The 15477-nt window shown below is 50.4% G+C and overlaps 6 protein-coding genes across 7 annotated transcripts; 4 read left to right on the forward strand and 2 right to left on the reverse strand.

Annotated features, from left to right (window-relative positions):
* Positions 1–195: 195 nt before the first annotated feature.
* AAFC00_000977 (uncharacterized protein) lies at positions 196–1079 on the forward strand (the record flags this gene model as incomplete). Its single annotated transcript, XM_069347880.1, has 2 exons — positions 196–277; positions 328–1079. 2 exons carry the CDS (start codon positions 196–198, stop codon positions 1077–1079), a joined length of 834 nt encoding a protein of 277 aa, XP_069203571.1.
* Positions 1080–1746: 667 nt separating this feature from the next.
* On the reverse strand, positions 1747–4390 carry AAFC00_000978 (uncharacterized protein; the record flags this gene model as incomplete). Its single annotated transcript, XM_069340103.1, has 6 exons — positions 1747–2597; positions 2650–2992; positions 3048–3160; positions 3211–3310; positions 3375–4262; positions 4343–4390. The coding sequence occupies 6 exons, from the start codon at positions 4388–4390 to the stop codon at positions 1747–1749; spliced, it is 2343 nt and encodes a 780-aa protein (XP_069203572.1).
* A 2470-nt stretch (positions 4391–6860) lies between these two features.
* AAFC00_000979 (uncharacterized protein) lies at positions 6861–7858 on the forward strand (the record flags this gene model as incomplete). Its single annotated transcript, XM_069340104.1, has 3 exons — positions 6861–6901; positions 6958–7151; positions 7206–7858. The coding sequence occupies 3 exons, from the start codon at positions 6861–6863 to the stop codon at positions 7856–7858; spliced, it is 888 nt and encodes a 295-aa protein (XP_069203573.1).
* A 3320-nt stretch (positions 7859–11178) lies between these two features.
* Positions 11179–12038, forward strand: AAFC00_000980 (uncharacterized protein; the record flags this gene model as incomplete). The annotated part of the gene is made up of 2 exons (XM_069340105.1): positions 11179–11619; positions 11679–12038. The coding sequence occupies 2 exons, from the start codon at positions 11179–11181 to the stop codon at positions 12036–12038; spliced, it is 801 nt and encodes a 266-aa protein (XP_069203574.1).
* Positions 12039–12513: 475 nt separating this feature from the next.
* AAFC00_000981 (uncharacterized protein) lies at positions 12514–13369 on the forward strand (the record flags this gene model as incomplete). Its single annotated transcript, XM_069340107.1, has 2 exons — positions 12514–12576; positions 12641–13369. 2 exons carry the CDS (start codon positions 12514–12516, stop codon positions 13367–13369), a joined length of 792 nt encoding a protein of 263 aa, XP_069203575.1.
* A 189-nt stretch (positions 13370–13558) lies between these two features.
* On the reverse strand, positions 13559–14793 carry AAFC00_000982 (uncharacterized protein; the record flags this gene model as incomplete). Of its 2 annotated transcripts, XM_069340108.1 has the most annotated exons (4): positions 13559–13616; positions 13706–14020; positions 14177–14420; positions 14661–14793. In XM_069340108.1, 4 exons carry the CDS (start codon positions 14791–14793, stop codon positions 13559–13561), a joined length of 750 nt encoding a protein of 249 aa, XP_069203576.1. The 2 variants fall into 2 exon arrangements, with proteins under 2 accessions (XP_069203576.1, XP_069203577.1); XM_069347881.1 differs by lacking the exon at positions 14661–14793 and having other exon boundaries at positions 14177–14418.
* Between the last annotated feature and the right edge of the window lie 684 nt (positions 14794–15477).

Here is a 15477-nt window from a genome sequence, read left to right on the forward strand (position 1 = left end):
CTAAGGATAATACTCCCGGTCTGTTCCAGTCTTGCAAAGAGGTGCTGAGAACAGGAGTAATCGTACCTTCCTCATCCTGTGCTTTCCTTGATCTAAAATATGGAATCACACCGAAATCCTACCACATCATCGATCCCTTCCCCACAACAAGATACCTTACCCTGATACCCGGACTCGTTATGAACCTTGGTCGCGATGTTCTGCACCTCTCTACGACGACGTCCCTCGATCAGTGCGGCAGTCTCATCTCTGACATCTGCACCGTTGAGGTTGAAAGGTAATTATGAGCCAGGAGTATGTCTCCTACCTTACTGACGCAATAACAAGAATCACAATTGGACACTCACGATGTGGCAATATCTGTACCACATCAGACGTCACAGTCAACAAAAATCAAGACGACCAGGCAGATTGTTCGGTTCTTGCTTCTTTCGTCTGCGTCAGTTGCGGAAGAGAACATGTCCACGACTTTTGCTCGTATACGTCGTTTCGCCTCCTTGACAGGAGGTACAGGTCTCGCTATCGTCATGCTTCTTCAAAGACCTACTGCGAGCAGCAGCAGCAACATCACAACAAGGACAGCAGAGGATCACGTCAGCAACACTTCCAGCGTGCACGCTTATGTGAAGTTACAAGCCGAACTATTCACAATGCGTGACATTCCGTATCTTCCGATGCTGCCTCTCGCAGAGCTCGCTAGTCTTTCGAGTCTCCTCGATTCCTACGTCTCGGGACTCCGACAGTCTCAGCAGCAGAAGGAGGTCAAGCCCGCCATGACAGCCGTGTCGCTACTTCCATATTGCACAACCAACCCGCCTCTGTCACCATTCGCTGTGAGCATGACGACCGATATCTTCTCGTCTCTTCGGGCGATTGCCTCTGAGGCGATGATGGCTGTCAATAGCAATCAGGAGGAATTCAATCCTGATCGATCGCTCCCAGCGTTGTCTGGTGATAGTGATGATATCGTTATGAGTGATAATGTGGCTCCAGGCCTTGCTGCTTTGGCGCAGCAGATCGGGAGCAAGACTGTCAGAGAGATGGTAGCTTTCTGGGAAGAAGAATGGTCTGCGGACTGAATATAACAAGCACGACCATCTCTGTCTCGCTCAGTGACTGGTAGGACATTGTTACGAGGTATATAATGTCTATGGTGGGAAGGTATCTGCTAACCTCCTTCACTCTACGTAGAGCTGGAGGCGTGGTCATGATTTTGTATTACCATATGCTGGCATAACTTACGTGACCCTCGAGCACTGCTCGAATTGTGTCTGCTGTAGACCTGTCCACTGTGCGGATCAATATATCACTGGCTTAAGACTCGGTCGGTATGGCGACCCTGTCCATATTGGGTCCGAAGCACACCCATCCCCCATCTCGTTCTTGCTCTCCACGATCACGGTGAAGGTTCGTTGTGATACAACAGTCGAAGAAATATGGGCCCGATACCATATATAAATGTCGTTGCTATCGAGTCACACGCGTACGAGGGTTCATGAATTCATTATTGGTCCCAAAGGCGTGAAAGAGGATAGCCCCCACTTTCAACATCAGAGATTAGGCAGTGAAACCACCAAATGCTAAGTTCTCAGTAGTATCATTTTGTCCGGGCATCTGTATAGTAGAGGATTCAGGTTCATACATCTATGGGCTTTTCACTGGAAACACATGGCTGGACTATCATTGGAGGCTAAACCTTCATTTCGTTGCGCCCATCTCAAGAGCTTGAACAATGAAGATCATTGATCACTTGAGCTGGTCCTTGATCTCAGCGACAACACCACTGATTCTGCTTTCCTTTGTCAACTGGCTGCCCTCGATGCCCTTGAGCACACCGGCAATGTCCTTGGTACTGGCCATGGACGACCTGAAGCTGCCGCCCAGCGATAATAGGGTACCAGTGGCGACGAGCGCTCTGTACACCGTCTCGCTGTCTGCGGCGGGCTTGATCAAACGCACGGCGCCGTCTAGCACGGCCTGTGCTCTCTGTTCGCGGATTCCAGATGAGTCGGAAGATGCACCGGCGGTGAGCAAGACGGCGTAGTTGATGTACAGCGTCGCGATCGCGGTGGAGAGACCCTTGTTCGAGAGGAGACTGGTAAACTTGCTCGCGCTGCTGACAATGTCCTCGAAGCAGCCATCGGCGATGAGACGACCCTCTTCACTCACGAAGAGGTTTGCCAGGAGGCGCACGGCAAGCATGGTGTTGTTTGGCCTGTCGTTTTCTACGGCGACTACCCCTGAGGCCATGAGCGTGTCGACGATTGTGCCATCTCCGCTACTCGTGGTCTGGATGAAGGATGGCGAGACAGCACACAAACGAAGCAAGTCTAGACCAGGTAGCCTGTTCGCCGGCGCCCAGCGAGTTGCGACCTTCAGCACAACATTAAGCTGGTCTTCCTGCGGTTTGGGATCTTTTGGCGATGACTGAAGTTGCTTGATCAGAGTTTCTAGATTCTTCAGTTCTTCTCCTGATAGTTTGACGTCAGGCGAAACGGTTTCGTTGAGCTCAGGAATCTTCTTGCGAATAGCAGGCAGGTTAGCAGTAGTGATGGACAAGTACTGTGTCTGTGGTAGGGCTCGCGGACGACTGTCTCCTGTGAACGAAGTTAGTGTGTGGTCTCCCACTGTCCAAGCTGCCGTACTTACCCTGCGTCTGCGGGGCACCAGCCTCACCGGGTCGGTAGCGATTTTCAGTACCCCATGGATCCGCACCAGGGGCTTGTGTACTTTGTGTTGCCGAAGTACCCAAGGTGGCCCCTTGAGTGTTCGTAATGATGAAATTGGCGACCTGATCGAGATATGTAACAGGCAATTCATTGTTTCCAATGAACTTCTGGGCAACGTCGTAAGGATTTTGATCGAGGTTGAAGGGCAGCTTTAGCGGAGGCTCGCCGTCTTTGATGTCCACATCGAATACATAGTCGTATTCTTTCCCTTCATGGGTGGCTTTACGGCCGGTACTTGCAGAGGCATCAACAACCGTACCAACCTAATTTCATTATTAGTAATAGAGCAAAGTATCACATGAGGACGTTTTGGCATACATTGATCCACTGTTGCGCTGCAGTTGACCAGGTATGTGCGGTAATGTTGCCATTATCTTCACGAATCATCTGTACCTGGCCTTCTTTCGTACCCGACTTTTGCTGCACGAACTCTGTATCGAGATTAGTGGAAGGTTGCAGTATGATCAATATCATCACCTACCAGGGCCGGGTAGAGACTCCTTCTGGATCTGCTGGCCACCCGAAGCGGTCTGTTGCGGAATGGCTGAAGCCCTGACGCTCTCTGTGAATTGACTGATAAGCTGTGCAGTATGTTAGTGTGCGAAACTTGAATGGTATCGAGGGTTGGAGTAGGACTAAGCATACTTTGGGGGCAGCAAGGCGCTCAGGATCCCGCGTGAAGATGCGGACGATCTTGTCGCTTGCACCTGTTACAATATCTCCAGTAGCCTGACAGACAGCGAGACTCCAGACGGAGATGGCAGGATGCGTTATCGTCTGAATGCACTCGGTTCCGCGCCAGATGCGCACAGTACGATCCTCGGATGAGCTTGCCAGGTCTCCGTTTGGCAGGATTGCGAGGGCATAGATGAAGGCTTCGTGTCCATGTAATTGCAGGACCTCAAGGCCATCCTTCATCCAGAACCTGATAATCTGATCATTTCCTGCCGAGGCGAAAGCTGCGCCAGAGGGGTGGCCATCGGGGATCTTGCAGAGAGCGCGAACAACGTCGGGCAAGCCAGTAATCGTATGCAGTAGCTTTCCAGCAAAGGTGAAAACACGAATGGCTTTATCTGCGCAAGCTGTGATAATGGTGTTCTCATCAAACACCAGTACACCCCAGACTGCAGCAGTATGACCCTTGAGCTCAGCTACGCATTCGCCTTTCTCCACGTCCCACACTCTTGCCTGTGCATCCCAGCCACCACTGACTATAGTACCGTTCGGAGCGACATCCAGAGCGCAAATGTTGTTGGCATGACCCAGGAGCATGCGCTCGGCATTGTCACTGGGGGCTCGGCCTGGTGGACGAACATCTATGATAGTGTCTTTGCCAGCTGACACGATGAGGCCCTCGCTGTACGTAGCTGACGGCGGGATGAATGCGAGAGAGTTGACGAATGAGGAAGACTGCACAGCAATTGTGTCTTCGTACGTTACAGGCTTGGTGCCGGTCAAAGTCCACTGTCTTACGGTGCCATCGCGCGAAGCTGAGTAGACAAGCTTCGGTGAGGGAAAGACGACGGCGCGTACCTACCAGCAGAGTCAGAAAGGTGATTCGTCTGACGGAGCGAACAATTAAAGTCGGTGGAAAGTATATAGGACGGACATACATCGTCTTCATGGCCTTGTAGAGTGGCTGATAGCTGAAACTGTGCCATTCCTTCCTCTAATGACTAGGACAAGTTGTCCTTCTGGCAACCACACGGATCTATTTCGAGACTTCCGAGACCAGGATGAATGTGATTTTATGAGGGATTATTGGCTGTGTCGGAGTTAAGGTAGCGATTTAGCAGGAATTACTCAGATTGCGGTTATGTGTAACTCAAGCCGTATACACACGTTGCATGGCACATGAACATTGCCCGTATGGAACATCGACGCTACACTCATTGAGGTGGTCTTCTGTGTCGATACGTCATTGTCAACACGACTCTGCTTTGCCTTACCTTACCTAAGCTGAGGTAGAATCCAACAGATCCACATCTACAGTAGAGTTTGACAATTTAGTTACCTGACTCTAGAGCCACAGCTATCTTCTGACTTTGACTCATTTGGCATTATGAATACAGGCCCCAGCTTTCTACCTTAAATCTGCTTCATACGGCAGTCATGTAGTCGTTAACTTCAGCACAGCCCTACCACGTGCCACCGTGAGGAACCTTATACCGTTCACTAATCTCTGTTGTTTGGGTTTGGAAGCTGGTGCCTTACAGTATACTGTACTTACCGTACATACCTTAATTACATTAACTTGCTCTCACTCTTACACGACGGGGGACCTCTGTCTACATCGGGATAGGGAACCTATCAAATTAAAGAGAGTTCATGATCTTTTCTGGCGACCTTCAGCTAAGATGTCTCAACCCCCTTGACATTTGCTCTTCAGGCATAGTCTGAGCCACAAACCGAATGCTCCTTGAGGACAATAATCATGACCTATCAAGTATCGGACTGTGCATAGTACACCGTATGGAATACGTGCACCTTCCACGCTATGAGCTTCAGTAATCCCTGTAAACATGACAAGACTGGGACCAGACACTTCTTCCTCCCACTTCCGAGGTTTTGTTGCTCTGTAAATGCTCCTCTGTACTTGTACAACGAGAAAAAGTGTAGCTGAATTCTTCCTTGGATGCTTTGATCTGTACAGGGATGTGGTCTTGGGACACAAACAACTCTCTTCTAGCCCATCTTGGCTTAAAGCTGATTGAGTGGCACGTGTCCGTGGAGAGGATGGAGAAACTCAATTCGGTATGAAGAAGTCTCGTGGAACACTGGCACTAAGCCTCCGGTAAGCCCGAGCGTAGTACTTGTAAGGTGTCCATTTTCGCCTGTTCGCTATACCCTCGCAAGCTACTTGTTGCATGATCGGTACCCGCGGGTGTACTGCTTTAGTGAAGGCAACCTGTGGCGTGAGTGATGTCTATCGAGTTTGGCGCCTCCTGATCAAATGGAAGAAAAAATCGATAGAAACAGTGCAGCATTTCTTCCACATCATGCATAGATGCTTTGCGTCTGACCGAGATTATTGGTGTCGGCGCCTCTTGCTACAGGCCGCCTGAGCCTGATGTATCATCTGTATTACAGCCAGATCCACCAACAGTAATCTGCCTTCCTTGACTTGTACTGTTATTGGCTGTTGGATCCCTTATTGCCCCCTTTTACTCGCCGTGGCATCTTGTCCCGCGCTCTGTATCATGGTTCTGGACTAAGAGAGCGCAGCTGCGTCAAGCCACGAAGCCTAAAGGTTAGCCCACGAAGCCGTCAAGATCCTGGTCGGTTGCACCCGAGGCAGACGGCGTCTACCTAGACCTGCCAGATACGCCGATTGCCCCGGGAAAGCATTCTGATACGCACGGTATGCACGGCTATCACATCGCTTGCGGTCCAGTCTGGAGCGTGCTATGCGTTCGCCAGAAACGGCACTCCAAATATCTGAACTATCTGGCCCCTATAAACATCGCCGACTGGCTCGCGAGAGGAAGTCCAGGTCTGTCTCTGGCTGATAATTAGCTCGCGCTCGCCGTGTGCCCATATCGTCTCTTCATTAGCCTCAGTACCTCTGCGTGATACTTTCGCTTCGTATCAAGTCTCGCAGCCCTTGTGTCATTCGCCGTCCTGACCTACTTCCCGAGGCCGCCGCTTCCACCTAGCACTGATCTCCGATCTTGTCCCAAGCTTATTTCCCTTCGAGCCCGGGTCCGCTCCAAGGTCTGGTACTACTTGCTGGATCAGTCGCAATCTGCCCTCGTCAGATTCCCGGCACGCCCTGAATATCGGTCCTTGTATCGCTGCAATCGGCCACGCGTAAGTACATCAGAGTACTCTTGTAGTACCAAGCGCTGCAGTGGTTGAACCTACGCATGTGACCCGTGCAAATTGTGGAAGCTGATTTATTAACTACATCACAGGGCCCCGTCTTTGGAAAATACGATACATTTGTTTCCCCACGACTACCCTTTGTCCAGTATATCAACGCTATATATCACCAGGCTCGTTGTCGATTGTGAAGAAGCTCTCACATCATCAACCGACCCAGAGGACATCTAGGTTTCGACTACTGCTACTGTCTATATACACCCTCACCTCCTGACAATTGGGTGGCAATATTAATCCTCACTCATCACCATGGGCTCTCCTCGCAATGAATTGATGTCAGCATTATCCTCGTAGGTTACAAGTGGCAGCATGTCTTCTGAATTGCACACCGCTCACTATTGCTCAGTCTTCACCTTGGCGGCAAATATTCTGACTTGACCGTGCGATGCCATTCTAGACAGTGGGCAGTCCACCGCGCTATCCTGTGTTCTCGTTCTAGCTTCTTTGATGGAGCTTGTAGCAATCAGTTTCTCGAGGCCAAGACAGGCGTCATTGAGCTCGACGAAGATGACGAGGAAGCCGTGGAACACATGATTCACTGTGGGTTTTGTTTACAGATTCTTACGTTTCATATTCAGCTAATTCCCCTCACAGATTTCTATCACCTTGACTACCTTGAGCCAGAGAGTGTAGCACCAGCATCAGCTATCTTCCAACATCGAGCTCATGAAGCACAAAGAAACCGGCCACAGAAGATTGATCTGTCGCAAATCGAGGATCCTTTGTTCGCTCAGGCTCGAGCTTGCGCCCCGCCTACACCAACAACACCGTCCAGTGAGCGATCCGGTTTCCAGCTGGCTAGACATGATTCGACCCATTCGAGGAGTTCAAAAAGCAAATCGAATCGTCCAGTCAAAGCTGTGTCAGCATCGCCGAGCGACTCCGAGGATGAGTGCTACTCGGAGGAGGACGAGGAGTACGAGACAGACGAGTCAAATCTCCTGACTCACATCAGAGTCTATGCTCTTGCCGAAAAGTACGGCGTGTCTGCTCTGAAAGACCTGGCGAAAAGAAAATTCGAATGCCAAATGGCATGCTTTTACGACTCACCTGAATTCGCCGATGCCGTGGAAGAAGTCTACTGTTCCACGATTGACAGTGATCGTGGTCTTCGAGACGTTGTTCTTCAAGCTTTCCGGAGCCACCCGCAACTGGCGAGCACCCAAGACGTCTTTGCCGTCATCAAAAGCACACCTAGTCTTGCCTTTGAGCTGTGGAAGGTGGAGAGGGGGCTCCCCGTCGTCTGATTGTGGTCTTCAGACGCGTACTCCAAATTCTGATGCTTGTTGGTCGTGTTTGTTTTCCGGCACAGAATCGGGTCGATGCTTTTGCAGCTCGCAAATCACATCTTGCACGTTGTTTTCTTGGGACGACTTATCATGGGTTTATGCAGCAGGAAAAGTGGGTATGATGGAGGGAATTGATCGCTGCTTGTTCTCGGACCCAATGCAAAGGGCATATGGCGCATGGCGTTGAACACGCATTTGATTGGAAAAGCCTGCATCCTACTGATAGTGGACACAGCGGCATTGCATGATACCCTACCACTCGCTCTTGGTTTTTTTTTCTATATTACTTTCTTATTTATGATCGATACTAACATCGAACACTTTCCGTACTAGCTGCCTGTGCGTCTTTCCCGGGTGTTCTTGTGTGCTCCTCTTGCTTGAGGATCTATGTTGACTCCCATTATTGTTTTCCTTTTTCTCGCTTTCAGAGCTGACCTTCAAAACTTTCGAAGCTTAACCCCTCAAATGCGAACACCCCACTTCTGTAAGGAGCAGGTACGCCACAGTATGCACGAGAGCGCATGCGATACTCGTCGTATCGACGTTTCACGTAGCACATGCCAGCATTACTTTCTAGATATCCAATGAGATACAGAATCATTCCTGAGCTGCGCATAATGTTCAGGTAGAGTCATGCAACTTCACGCAATCCACTCTGTTCCGCTCGTGTTGTTTCATCCTTGAGATTTCGCAAACCGAACGAGACAGTACACCGAAGCGCGATCTCGGTCTTTGCTTTTGCTTGACATCCCAGGTTCTTGTGCATTACGCAGATCCCCACGTGGCTTCCGTCACTTTTGCACATGGCGTAAGGTAAGGTAGTGGTGCGAGTGGAGTACTGTATACGCGGCCGGTGACGATAGCATTATGGCGGCTATGAAAGCTTCAAGAGATGTCATTCGTCTTTCCATTGCTACTCGTCCGCCCCCAACTCCTTGCTCGTTTGTCTTCTTACTTCCTGTCTGTCTACGTAGCACCCTGTACCTAAAATCATTTGGTCGTAAGCAGCATGCTGGAGACGGCTGTGCATATCGTATGATAGACTGCCTCAACAGCATGAAATGGTATGACGCCGAGCGATGACGCTTCTGATATCCCGGTCTTTTTTTTCCCTGGCGAACATTACCTTCGCACCGTACTCTTGCGAGACTGGGGAGCTTTGACGAGTGTTTTTTCTGGACCTTTGATCATCATGCATACCTACCTACGCAGCACTGCAGTGAAGAGCAGATCCTTGTCTGCAGCTCAGTACTGCACTCCGTATGCTTGTGCTCCCAATCCTTCATCCATCGGGCCCTCACAGCAGCCAATCGGCAACCGATAGGGTTTCCCATGCCTGCGGATGCAGAGGACAGGGCACTCCGGCCCACTGCATTAGCCGCAATTGCCACCGTGTGCCTGAGTCCTGCCAAACCCTGCTCCCCTGTGTCATTGGAATCTCGTCCTTTGCAAGGAAGAAGTTTATGGTTAGGGTGAGAGATCTGCGAGAAGGATTATACACGTCAAAATCAGGAAAGTCAACATTGGGAGCTTGAGCTGTTCCATGACAACCAAGACAAAACGAGCAAATTCTGCTTCCTTCCCCCTAGTTCTTGTGAAACGTAGCCTTCAGGGACACTTCGTCGCGCATTGCGGTGTACCATTGATCGCCCGAGTCTGGGTTTAAACAGACTGTGGTCGTCGCCAGGAACCGCAGGCTTTTGTTGTGCTGAGAAAGCATAAATGAAGATCGCAGGGTATCATGGAGATCCTGGAGCGTTTCAAGATGACGACCTTCCGTGTCACCTACGTGAACAATTTCATGCAACCCGGAATTGCTTGGTGTGTGATGCTGGTAATCCACGGTGATGATAGCTCGGACTTTTTGATGGACATGGAACCAACAAGCCCGACTGTCAGTACATTCCTAAAGCATGCCTTCTACAAAGGGCCTTGATTCTCGAGATGCGTTCTCATCGCTCGATTTTCTGGGGGACTCAGCAGCTATATTCGCATGGTGGTCGGATTGATGGCACACACCTTGTATCAAACCTTACACCCTTGTCTATGCTTACGTCTATGGTCCCTTCGGACCTTTTTACTCGGAGCGAATCAGCTAGAGAATGGAACAGTACGAGTGTGGATACCTTGTAAGTACTGCGTGCAGTGACGTTGAACTGACATAGCCACGCAGGAGCAGAGGTACAGTATGGGATCTTCACCTTTTATTTTTTGTTCCCTGGCTGTGCTGACCGACTAGTGCCACGATAACTGATCAGTTGTGAACAATCATCTGGGAACGACGCACACATCGTGTGCCTGCCTCTGAATCTGTACATATGGCTTCTGCAAGATGTCCTCGATGGCTAGCATGATAATTCTGCATGTGTTACTTCCGAGCACACGACCATGGTAACCACGCGAGAAACAACATCGCAGCACCATCCTGCAACCCGACGTCTCTGAGGTAGCAACCAGCTGGGATAGTGTCTGCACAACGCTGTGTCCACGACGGATTTACGGATATATGTTTGAACCGATGTCGATATTCTTATGTCATGCAGTAGATTCAACAATCGACTGTGGTAGATGTGAACAGTGCTTCTAAAGAGTTGCTTCTCGATTGAAAAGCGGTGACAGCGCACATCTATCTGGTACACAATGTACAATGCAGTAAATTGCTATACTGTGTCTCCAACCAGGTATATTATCTTCGTTTGCGCTATAGTCAGGCCCGCCCCCCGAAGATCTGAAACTGTTCCGTGGCTTGTTTCTGATCTCTGACATGTGTGAGCCAAGGTGAGGTGCCTTGTACTTCAAAGACTCAGGTACTCGTGTTCATTGCAACCACAGAGGAGCAGGTCAGCCACTAAAGACATTCTACAAGGACTATATCTTCTATGCTCGACGGTTTTTTGGGTTTGTGACACTCTCAGAGCACAAATTGTCGAGCACAAGCAGATGATAATGGAGTCAGTGACCGGTCTTTGCCTCGACATGAAGCTTCGTCATCCGTGCAAGCAAAAGATTAGTTTCGCGTTGGATTGTCCAAAACGAGCTTCTTCGGAGTGGTCTCAGCAAAGGCTAAGTCCGGGAAGTGGAGAGTGGGCGGCGGCTTTTACACTTGCTCCATGATGAATTAAATCCGGTATACAAAAATGATTAGGTTCATATAGGTATCAAGATCCGTGTAAACGTCTATCCTATGACGCGCACACATTGGATTCGATAGCTATATAGAAACACTTTGCCGATTGATTTCCAAACTCTTCCTATATTGCAACCAAGGACCAATAAAAATGCCATTTCAATACAAAAAAGTGCTTTTGATCGGTGCGACCTCCGGGATCGGCGAGGCACTCGCGAATCGAATTGCCGAGAATGGAGTCTTCGTTATAGTCACAGGAAGAAGACAAGACAAGCTCGACGAGGTCGTGTCCAAGCACGGCTCCGAAAAGGCAGCTGCGGTGCAATGGGACATCACAAAATTAGACGAGATACCGGCGAAGGTCGAGGCCATCACGAAAGCACATGCGGACATTGACTGTGTCATGCTGAACTCTGGGATCCAACGAGGACTCGACTTCAGCAAGCCAGAGAGCATCGACAAGAGTGCCATTCACGACGAGTTCAACACAAACTACCTCTCGTATCTTCATGTCGTCACGGAGTTTCTGCCGTACTTGCAGAAGCAGAGCAGACAGACGTCGCTGGCGTTTACGACTTCAGGACTGGCCCTAGTGAGTTCTCAGATTGTGTTGAAGAGCAGTGAAACCGAACATCGTTGCTGATGATACAGACGCCACTATTGAGATGCCCCAACTACTGCGCCTCCAAAGCAGCGTTGCATCACTTCATTCTCGTGTTGCGCGAGCAGCTCAAGAACGGACCCGGCAACGTCAAGGTCATTGAGATATTCCCGCCAGCGGTCCAGACAGAGCTGCATGACGCCAAGCACCAGCCTGATATCGAGAACGGTGGATCCATCGGTATGCCGCTGAAGGAGTTCGTCGATGATACCTGGGCTGGACTCGAGGCAGGCGAAGAGCAGATCGCGGTCGGGCTCAGCAAGCGAGCGTTCGACAGCTGGGAGCAGGACAGACAGAAGGGCTTCTTCGCAATGAATCAGGCGTTCCTAGATCAGGCGCAGAAGTCCTAAGTGGCTGCTTTGGTCTGATATGTGTTTGCAGTGCGGAAGTAACAAGGCCCCGCTGTACTGCACAGCATAGCTGTTATTCAGCGAGCATGTTGAATAGCAGCAGCCATAGATTCAATGGAAGCTTTCTCCAAAACAAACAGAACAAGAAGCAGCATGGCCGCTGTGAACGAGAAACACAATGATTGTTGAAACTTACGACTAGAAGGTAATTTTTTTATACTACAGTAGTACAAAAAGTCTACAGCAGGAACGCAAACAGGGTGCACGACTAACCCCGATCGAGGCAAGACCAGAGTGTCTTACACAGCCACACCTCAGCGTCCCAGACTTGGCAGACGACGTTCGACGTACAAGTGGTTTATAAACTCCGAAAGCCACGAATTCAGAGAATAGTAGTGACAAAACATCACATCTGTCCGGACTCGAACACGTGTCTAACAAGAGGAAACAACACAAGGAACAAACACAGTAAACCATGGCCCCGATGGAAGAGCTCCAAACGGCACAGATCAACAGATCGATCCGAGCCATCAAAGCAGTGAGTCCAGCCAGCCCTCCAATCGATCCCACATGAATCACAACCCACTGACACCGTGAAACAGGAACTCGAATACCTCTGCGACATGTCCGTCATCTCACCCCAGGAGCTCTCGACGCTCCTCTCCCAAGTCCCCTCTCAGACTGCGCTTCACGCACCCATCTCCGTCGGCGCCGTCCCGACCGCCGCCCCCGTCGTCGGCGCTCCTCAACCCCCCGCCGCCGCCGCGCCCACCCAAGCAATGCACAACCTGTCCGTCAACGAGAAACAGCAGCAGCAGCAGCAGCAGGAGTACTACCAGCAGCCGTCGCCCGTGGCGTCACCTGCGCCCCCGCCAGCCTACGGCCAACCGCCCCCGCCAGCACAACCGCCACACGTGGGTCCGCCGGCCCTCGCGCAGGCCACGGCGCTCTACGCGTACAACGGCACCGATCCGGGCGACCTGTCGCTGCAGCCTGATGAGCATATCGTCGTGACCGAGTACATGAACGCGGAGTGGTGGAAGGGGCGGTCGTCGCGGACGGGCCAGGAGGGGATTTTCCCCAGGTCGTACGTCAGGGTTACGGAGGATGATAAGGGCGTTATGATGCAGCAGCAGCAGCAGCAGCAGCAGCAGCAGCCGACGAATTATGGCAATGTGCCGCTCGAGGTTAGTGGGCAGGGGGATGGGTCTGGCAAGGTGCCGGCTAAGGGCGCGGAGATGGGTAAGAAGTTCGGCAAGAAGCTCGGTAATGCGGCGATCTTTGGTGCTGGCGCTACTATGGGCGCGGATATTGTCAATTCTATCTTCTAGGCGGCTTTTTCTTTCTTTGTTGGTCTGGTTCGGGTCTGAGGGCATTTCGCACTGATGTCTAGATGTACATTGCATTGCGAGGCGTTTTCTTTCTGTCTGTTTGGACCTCTTTTGTGGTTCTGTACGTACTACCCCTAATGAACACTCCTTATACCATATATACAATATGTATGTACAAGGCAAGCCCAACTAATCCACCTGCCGGCCCTCGAATCCAGCATCAAGTATACCGATGAGTTCATCCAACCTATTTCACGTCAGCTTCCATCCTATCCCTTCTCACTTGACCAGCAGCACCTCACACTCGAAGCAAGGAAAATAAAAACAAATACTAACCGACTAATAACCAGATCCGTCCTCTCATCCTTTTCCAATTCCTCCTTGCCCTCACTCCTCAGCAAGACCGTCGCGGCCCCGGCTTCATGTCCAGCGATGATATCATCGATACTGTCGCCCACCATAATCATCGGGATCGCGCCCTTTGTTCTCGGCTTGTGGTCCACGACGTCCGACTCCTGCAGGATTCCCCATGATTTGGCGATGTGCAGGATTCCGCCGGGAGAGGGCTTGGGGGGTCGGAACTCGCGCGTTATGATCGGGTGGATTGTGTGGGTTGGGAGGTGGTTGGACAGGAGGTGCGTTACTGGTGTGCTGTGCGGGGGGAAGTAAAGGGGGAGAGATCAGTTTCTTTTTGCTTTACTCGCTGGGGTGGGGCCGTAGATTTTGGGGTTGTATTTCGGGTTTGTAGACGAGATTAGGCAGCGGGGAAAGGAAAGGCAAGGGTAGGAAATAAAGAAATGCACTCACTCGAAGTTCCTCGTACAAATCCCCTTCTTGATCCCCTTGCTGTCTAGATAGTCCATCAAAGCAAGCAGTCCAGCCTGCGGCACCTGTTTCTCCATGGCCGCCCTCTCGATGGCCTGGATCTTGGCGTGGGCTTCTTGCCGCTCTTGCTCCGATGGCAGGCTGTAGATGTGGTCGAGGATGTCTTCGGACTTGGGGATGCCCAGGGCGGCGCGCATTTCGCCGAACATGTAGTTTTGGGGCATGCCTTTTTCTCTTTTCTTAGTTCTGCCGTGGATTACGTGGTCTTTTCCTTTTGGATCTTGCTTCCACTTGCTTGTTTTTGGTGGAATGAAATCGGGCGAGGTGGGATATTGTGATATCAATATACAAAGATCTTCCTCATACATTCTCCTCCATCACTTCTTCTTGTTCCATATCCCTATCTCAACCAACACACTGCAGAACGAACGAAAATGAAAAGAAAAAGAACAGGAGAAAGACTTACAAAGAGTACCATCAACATCAAAAACAACGCCCTTGAGGACAAGAGCCACGTTATCAAGTCCCCCACTACTGACATCTCTCACAGTCTTCTTGAGCAGAGGGGCGAACCTCCTTACTGATCTTGATGCACTCATGCTTGTCTTTTTCTGTTGTGTACCTTCAATTGAGACTATACAACGGATGTATAGCTTATGAGTTACAAAGAAGTGGTCTTGACCCGCAGGGGAGATGGATGGTGTTGTGTCTGTGGTTTATTATATCGATCGGTTGGTTGGTGACGCATGTATATTTGTCTACCGAGTCATGCATGTCGTCGGTTCGTTATCGCGATAAGAGTACGGTGTGCGATACGGTATTGCCTACCTTACTTACCCTGCCTCCTGGCCTGCCAGTAAAGATACACGAACCTTCATAATCACACTGCAATGCTGCCTTTTCATGCTACTTCTCTTTGTTTAAAGGGAAGCAGGGTGATACTAAACAGTAAGCCAGGGCCCTGGAACGGGGTCACGACAGTCGGGACACTAGGTGAACGAAAGCAGTTTGTCCTTGCACGCTCTCCTGTGTTCTTCATGGTGTTGATATCTTTTCGCTTCACATATCGTCTCATTGCCTACCTATTGTTTGGGTTTTCCAGCTGCTACTGTGCTTATCACTGTATCCTTGTACTTGCCGTGGACGTTCTGTTTCACTATACCTCAGCCGTACCTTAGACTGTAACGACACACGCAAGCTCACAAGATAGATGATTGAAATCAAGTCTGAAAAGACAAATTGAACCAAAGGAGGAAGAATGTGTTTGTATCGGCAGCATAGCA

The sequence above is a fragment of the Neodothiora populina genome (genome assembly GCF_041146345.1).
Source record: "Neodothiora populina strain CPC 39397 chromosome Unknown canker_contig_12, whole genome shotgun sequence".
In the NCBI taxonomy this organism is placed as follows: domain Eukaryota; kingdom Fungi; phylum Ascomycota; class Dothideomycetes; order Dothideales; family Dothioraceae; genus Neodothiora; species Neodothiora populina.